The sequence below is a fragment of the Manacus vitellinus genome, unplaced genomic scaffold, assembly GCF_001715985.3.
Source record: "Manacus vitellinus isolate BGI_N305 unplaced genomic scaffold, ASM171598v3 scaffold_45_pilon, whole genome shotgun sequence".
Lineage (NCBI taxonomy): Eukaryota > Metazoa > Chordata > Aves > Passeriformes > Pipridae > Manacus > Manacus vitellinus.
Genome location: NW_021940571.1, coordinates 1,250,818 through 1,258,484, shown reverse-complemented (window position 1 = coordinate 1,258,484; position 7,667 = coordinate 1,250,818). Strand labels below are relative to the sequence as shown.

Genomic DNA, 7,667 nt, shown 5'->3' with positions numbered 1-7,667 from the left:
GCCCTCCCGGGGCACTCCCGGGACACGGCAGGCACTCCAGCCTGGCCGCTCCCTCGGGAGTCGCTGGGAAATCCGAGGGAAGTGCTCGGGAGCTATCTCTGCTCTGCTGCCTGGCTGGGAGCTGGGAATGCTGCTCCTGGGAACGTTCAGTGTCACTGCACCACCTCCTTCTGACCCTTTCCTACATAGCCCTCCTTATGGAAGGACACGAGCTGTTGGCAATCATGGAATCCTTCGGGCTGGAAAGGCCATCGAGTCCAACCACTCTGCCAAGGCCACCCCTGATCCATGTCCCCATCCCAGGTCAGGGCAGGACTGACAGACCCACTGCCAACATCCCTCCCATTCACCCACACTGTTCCTGAACCTTTTCCAAGGAAGACATAAATACCAACCCTGGCCCTAATTTACTTTGAAGAGTTTAATTTTCGCTGTTTCCCAATTTTTTTCTGCCACTGAATTGCTTTGGACATTCCAGCCTAATCTTATCTGCAGTCCCTGACTGCACATTTCTCATGGAGCAGCACAGCTCTCTCCTCCCTTCCCATTCTATTCCAAGCATTCAGCAAATGCTTGAGGTCAGAATATCCATCACTCCAGCTCCTCTTTGCAGTGGAGTCATTTCCATGCATTCCTGTGTCAGGGAACTGTGGCTGGGCTGGGGGGAGCTGGGACACAGTTCAAAGAGTGGGAAGTGAGAAATGTCCATGACTTCCACTCCAAAAACATGGGGAATTCTTTGTTGTTCACTCATGTTTGTGTAGCATAACTGAGGCTACAGGCTGAGAAAGAAATGTCCTGCAGGACTTGAAAAATATAAATATTGTTCAATAAAACACAATAAACCCCCAGTTTAAGTGTTTGCTGAATTAAAACTTCCTGTATTTAGTAATCTACTGTATTTAGTAAATTAGCATGGTCTTGCTCTAGGAATCTTTGCATTTCAATGGGTTTTCTGGTCTGAAAAACAGATACTTTGAATGATGTTAGAAATCACATGTCTCCAAGTAAAAATAGCCAGGCATTTCCTGGGTCATGTTCCTACCTCCTCCTGGACTTGACTCAAGCTGTGAATCAGCTGTGTCCTCTCCTGGGTTAATTTTTCCAGTTCATCTGACTTGTGCTTCATTTCTTTCCTCAGTTTATCCAGAAATGATTCATTGTTGTTCTTTTCCATCGTCAGCTGAAATTCAAGTTCACTGATCAGTCTTTTAAGGCTCTGAATTTCTTTCTCCTTGTCTCCATCTTTCTCTGCAAGTTTCATCTGGGCATCCTGGAGCTTCTTCTCAAGGATTTCTGTCTCCATCCTTAAGCTCTTGGTGGCACTGGATATTAAACCTGGTATCTGCATGAGATCAGACAAAACCTGCATTCATCTACAGTCAGTATTTTTGTACAGAGAGAATTAATATCAGACAAATGTTGACTTGAGGAAAAAAAACCAACAAATGCAAACACACATGTCCTCAGAGAGAAAAAAATGCTTTGAATTTACAGAATGCCCTCAGAGGGTGTCAGAGAGCTGTAATTAATCAACACTCAGAACAGAGATTTATTAGTATGTTCAAGACCAAACAGAGAAATCGAGGTAAAAATGGGAAAATTTCAAGTCAGTGTTTCTTCAGGGTCTTAAAATCACAACCAAATATTTGTCAAGTGAACAAAGGCAAAGTGTTCTTTTCATCTTTAAAGCACCGTGCAATGTCATAACTTTTAAATAACAGTGTAATTTCATCAAATTCCTTTTTCCTCAGATTTCTCAAGAATTGTGCCAAATCCTTTGAGAAGGTTATAGGTAAAATTGTTCAATTTCTACATAAAACTCAAGAATCTGGAGCTCTGAGAAGCTGGGACCCCACCTGGTGCCACCTCCAGCAGAACCCAGAAGGTGGGAACTGGCCCTTTGGGAAGGGGAAAAACCACGTGGATGGGTTTGTGGGAACTCACCATAGTCTGAAACAGTCCCAAGGTTTTGCAAAATGATGTCAGATTGAAAATTGAAATCCAGGGACACAGATGGGAAGAGAAAATATGACAACAAAGAACTTCCACACCATTTCACTTGAACTGGAATAGTTATTTTTTGCCTGTTCCATTAAAAAAATAAATTAAATATAGGTCCTATATTTAGACTGGGGAAAAACACTGTATCATCTAGACAGAGGATGACACATAAAGGGGGTTTTATTCCTTCCCATTCTGGTTTTCAACAGTTTTATCTGATCTGCTGCCACGGGAGTTTTCTCCTGAGCATTCCACACCTTCTTCTGCAGCTCCTCGTGGTCTCGCTGGTACTTTGTGATCAGCTCCTGCTGTTTCTGCCTCTCCAGGTCCAGCTCCACCCTGGCCTCCTCCTTGACTTTTAGAATTGCCTCTTTCTGCCGAGCCTCTCCTTTGGCCAGATCCATTTCCAGCTGGGGAACAAGAGGGTTTCAGTCACACAGAGCAGCCCAACTTCTAATATATTCCCTTTCCAACAGGGCCTTAAGGGAAGTGATGGGGAATTTGGCAGCCTGAGATTCTGGGCACTGAACAAACACTTCCGACCCACTGGAGCCCGGCCAGGGAACGCTCCTGCTCCAGAGCTCACAGAGTCACAGCCCAGGAGTCTCCAGCGGCTCTGGATCCCTAAATTTAGGCAGCTGGACTTCACACTAAATCACTATGAACACACTGAATTACAAAACCCTTGGCTGGGTCCTGAGCCAGATGATCCTGCTGGAGGGGTTTGCTCTGGAGGTGAAACTCTGTCGGCACCAGTTCCAAAGGCAGCAAAATGACACAGCCACAAAGTCACGGAATGGGTTGGGTCGGGAGGGACTTTAAAGCTTGGAAATACCAGAAATCCAGGGAAAGGAGCACCAGAGGAACCTCCCCAGAACCTCTCAGACACCTGTGCTCTGCCAATGGGCCATTGTCCAGTCGAGGCTCAAAAAATGGAGAACCCAAAGTGAACGAGTTCCAAATTCTGGGTAAAACATCCCAGCCCTTAAAGCATCTCAAATAATTAACATCAGAAACTCAAACCTGAAAGTTCAGCCATCATTTCCTGAACAGAAGAGCCTGGGTTCTGGAGGACACACTGAAGGCTGTATTTAGGAAAATACTTTTCCTGACCCAGGATGTTAATGTTCTGTTTGTGCAGGCTGGGTTCTAATGGATTTAATTGCACCAGGCTGAGAGGCACATCAAGTGCACAACTCCAACCCAATTACTTCAAATTATTAAAAGAAGAAAAGCCCAGAATGAGCTTAATTACAATTATCTTAATTTCACACACTAATCTCCCTAAACTCTTTTCTCTGGAGGGAAAAGATAAACTGGAAATATTTTCATTATTTTTTAAAATCAAAATAGAGGTAACTATAGGGTGGAATAGGTGCAAATCCCCCACTAAGGTTTAGATTAAAATTGGTATATTTTTAAGATCCTCAAAGTAGACTCTTCTTCCTCCTCTTCTCCTTCCCCTCCTTCTTCTTCTTATTGTTATTATTTTAATGATATAATATATTAGTATTATTACTATACTAATGATAATAACAATAAATGAAAACAATTCCTGGTTTATCTCTATTTTAAACAGAAATCTTGCCCACTTGCTGCTCCCAATGGCACAGTGACCCAAACCAACCATTGTCCCTTTATCACATTGTTGATTTTTTGGTTGCTGAGCACATTTTTGGAGCCCTTCCCTGTGCTGCATTTTAATGATCCCAAAGCTGTAATTGCTCCCTCTGCCTCCCACCAATCTTTATCTGGTTCCCATGTCAGGCTGAACAACACTCTGTGATTATGGAGCCAGTGTGATCTCCTTCCCAAATTACACCCTGTGACATGGAGGTGAAGATGTTTCCAAAGGGATGGAACTGATCTTAATTGCTACCAGTCCCCAGATCTCCCAGAGACTCAGGAAAGCTTTCAGACACTTATCACCCACTGAAGCAAAAAATACAGTCATTTCAGTCACCAATTATGTCAGCATTAAATCAGACAAGTCAGAATTATTGTTCAACTCTGCTTTTAAATTATTCTTCACATATAAATATATATTTTTTTTAATTTCCTGTGTTCAGTTTGGGGTTTTTTGGTGCTCGTGGCAGAAGTTGCAGAGGAGAACACAGTTGACACAGTGGCAGTTGTTTATGGTAAACAGCTTCCCAAATCCCACTGGAGGAGACTGGCAGGAAAACTCCTTGTACAAAGGATATCGTTGACAAGTTGTGGCTGCCCCTGGATCCCTGGAAGTGTCCAAGGCCAGGTTGGACAGGGCTTGGAGCAACCTGGGCTAGTGGAAAGTGTCCCTGCCCATGGCAGGGGGTGGGACTGGATGGGCTTTAAGGTCCCTCCAACCCAAACCAGTCCATGATTTTATGATTCTATGAACTTCAAAATACATTAAATATGGTTTAGGAAATAGGAGGCTCCCCAAAACAAATTTCCTGTAAATTTATGGGTCTGAGGAACCAGCAAACCCAGAGTTCATGGGCAACAAAGACTCGTGTGTTCCTGACAGAAATCAACTGATTTTTGGCTGAGTCCCTTCCTACCCAGACCATTCCATGATCCCAGGATTTCAGGACACCTGGCACTTGAGGAGATCAGTCCCTGCCTCACTGTGCTCACTGTGACCACTGTGACAACAGAAAATACCCCAAATAAAGCAGGAGGCAGAGGTTGCCAGGGGCCCATCCAGGGTTACCTTCTCCCTCCAGGTCTCCTCACTCCTCATCTTCTGCCTCAGCGCTTCCTGCAGCTGCTCCGTCCTGGTCTGGTGGGAAACCACCATCAGCTCCCTGGAAACCACACCAAGGGGATGTGAGGATGAGCTCCACCCACAGGGGTGCAATTCCCCTCCCTTTTGTCCAGCACTCTGTGCAATAACCCCCAGCAATCCTGCCTGGAGGCACAGCAGGATCACTCCTCAGCATTCCCACAGTGCCACCACTCGCTCCATCAATTCCATGTTCCACAGAAAATGCTGCAGCTCATCTTCCTTCCACCTCAAACGACATCTTAATATTTCTTCAATATTTCTCAAGTCAAATTTTGAAGAACACAGAAAAACTTAACACTATTCAAACCAGAAATAGCACTTAGAACAACTGCTATCATTGATTAAAAAATTGCGGGGTGTTTGGAATTAAAACCACTGAGTGCTTTCTGCTGTTAAGTTACTGTTTGTTATGTGATGCCTTGTAAAGCAAAACTCCTGGAGAGCTTAAATTCTTGTAATTTATGTTATTAGCAACTTGTACACCATAAAATGCCATAACTATTCCAATACTCCAGGCCCTTGGATATGATCTGGTACTTGGTTAAGTGTAAGGGCAACTTCCCACCAGTTCAGCCTGATTTTGAAGGTTCTCAGCTATGAATAAAGCTGTCTTTTTCCCTGGAATTACTTGTCAGATGTGGAAAATAAAGCACTGAGCTTCTGAGGGTTATTTTCCCTGGAATGGGATCTCCTTTCAGCACCTTTGCTTTAGACTTACCAACCTAAATCCACACTTCTTAATTACCTTGACCATAATCTACATACCCAGTTTCATCCCTGACAACCATGGGCTCGTTGTGACCATTTCAAAATGCCAAGAGGCACCAAGAGGGTTTTGTAAATGTAAATTTGTAAATTTACATTTTTTTAAATTTTTTTTTGTAAATTCTTTACATTTGTAAAATTTCCAGCACAGCTGGAACAGCTGCCCCAGAGGGGTGTTCAGGGGTTTGATTAAGCTTGAGCTGAAGCCCTGGAGAGCCAAGCAGGGCTTTTTCCCTCCTATTTTTTTTTAGCAGGATTTTTTCTTTTCTTTTTTTTTACCATTCAAGTTTTGTTTCTCTTTCAATAATTAAAAAAACAATCTGATGAATTCCAAACTGTCAGGAATTTTCAGGACCACTTCAGCCCAGCTCCCATTACCTCTCCTGTTTCAGCATCACCACCTCCTCCTCTGTTTGGCTCAGCAGAGTTTTCAGTGTCTCCAGTTCACTCTCTGATCGCCCAGTTCTTCTTTTCAGGTCTTCTTCTTTCCTCTCCTTCTCAGCCACTTCCTCCTGTAAATGTTTGCAGACTTGTTGGCAAATCAGAAGAGATTCCTCCTTTTCCTTGAGCTCCTTGGTGAGCCTGCAGGTGAAGTAAGAAAGTATCAGCACTGCAGTGACTGTATTCTTGGTTACAGACAGAAATGGAAAATTAAATATTAGACAAAAAAACCCATATGTATTCGTTAAGAAGTTAAATCTGATAACTTCACAGAAAAATAGGAAAAAATATTGTCTAAAATTGCTTTAAAATCATACCATTTTTGCTCTCCTGTTCAGAAAAAGCTATTATGAAATATCATTTCAGCATTTACCTTGACTCAGAAATTCCGTTTTCGTATTTCATCTTTTTCAGTTCATTTTGACAGACTTCAAGTTCTGTTGATTTCATCCTAAAAAACATTCCAAAAAGTGTGTTATCCAAAGAAATGAGCCTTTGCTCCTGCACAACCTGGACATCACTTCTGGGTGTATTACCCAACTTGCATTTTCTATTTCAGTCAAAAGGCCACAAACAGGAAGTTCTTTCAGCTCCAGGTAAGATTTGTCATAATTCCATTGTCATCTCAGCCTGAGCAGGATCACAAATGTTGCAAACAATTATGAAAGTTTTGAGGGAAAAATTAATAAAACTGAACAAATAGCAATCTTGTAGGTGAAAGGGCTGGAAACTGCAGGTTTTGTGTCATTATGTCATCATTTCACCAATTAATAACCATGGTTAAACTTCATATTTACATTTAAACAGACATAGAATATGTTATTTTATGAAATTGTGCCCATATTGCATTGAAATTTTAATATTACATTTGGAAAGCCCTCCCTGTTTATTTAACCATGTCCATGACATCTTTTTTCCACACTCAATCCTTACATTATCACTAAAATACGTTGTTGCTAAGCATTCCAAATATTTGCCACTCGGTTGTGGTCAGACCCCTGAACACAGGAACTGAAACCAGAAAGTCCGGAGCAGAACAGCCTGAACCCTGTTTAAATTTCAGGAAAACATGGGAAAGGAGGGATGACAGCTGGTCTTGACATTGGCAGAACCAGTTCCTCACTCTTGAGCTAAATATTTGAGCTGGGACAGTGAGATGGAGCTCTGGGAGCTTCTCTTTCCAGGCACCTGCTGCAGTTGGCTCTGACAAGGAGCTGGTGACAGTCTGTTGTGGGTGACATTCTATTGTAGATGACATTCCATTGTTGGTGACATTCTATTGTGGATGACAGTCTATTTTTGGTGACAGTCTTTTTTTTTGCTCTATTAATTTAGGTTTTGCTCATTCTTCATTAAAACACAGGCATGACACAGTGAAATTCCAGCGGGGCAGGACATGGGGTGTGGGGCAGAGTCACAGCAAACTCACACTTGGGGGGCAGATAAAGAAAGAAATTGTAGCCACTGATTAAATACTAAACTTTGTGATTCGTTTTATGGCAATAAAAACCTTCTATCCCAAACCTACAGTGTAAAATCCCAAATCCCAGCCTGGTTTGGGTTGGAAGAGACATTAAAGCCATCCTGTTCCACCCTGCCATGGGCAGGGACACCTTCCACTGGCCCAGGTTGCTCCAACCTGGCCTTGGACATTTCCAGGGATCCAGGGGCAGCCCAGCTTCTCTGG

At 42.9% G+C, this 7,667-nt stretch overlaps 1 protein-coding gene across 1 annotated transcript in view; it reads right to left on the bottom strand.

The window, feature by feature from the left end:
• Positions 1–924: 924 nt before the first annotated feature.
• The window catches only part of LEKR1 (leucine, glutamate and lysine rich 1), a 31,199-nt gene continuing 24,456 nt past the window's right edge, over positions 925–7,667 (bottom strand). Inside the window, exons 7-11 of the mRNA XM_018079188.2 lie at positions 6,354–6,431; positions 5,918–6,121; positions 4,700–4,793; positions 2,262–2,414; positions 925–1,345 (exon numbers count right to left, since the gene is read on the bottom strand). Coding sequence (XP_017934677.1) covers positions 1,034–1,345; positions 2,262–2,414; positions 4,700–4,793; positions 5,918–6,121; positions 6,354–6,431 — 841 coding nt within the window. The 3' untranslated portion in view covers positions 925–1,033. The remainder of the gene's footprint in view (positions 1,346–2,261; positions 2,415–4,699; positions 4,794–5,917; positions 6,122–6,353; positions 6,432–7,667) is intronic.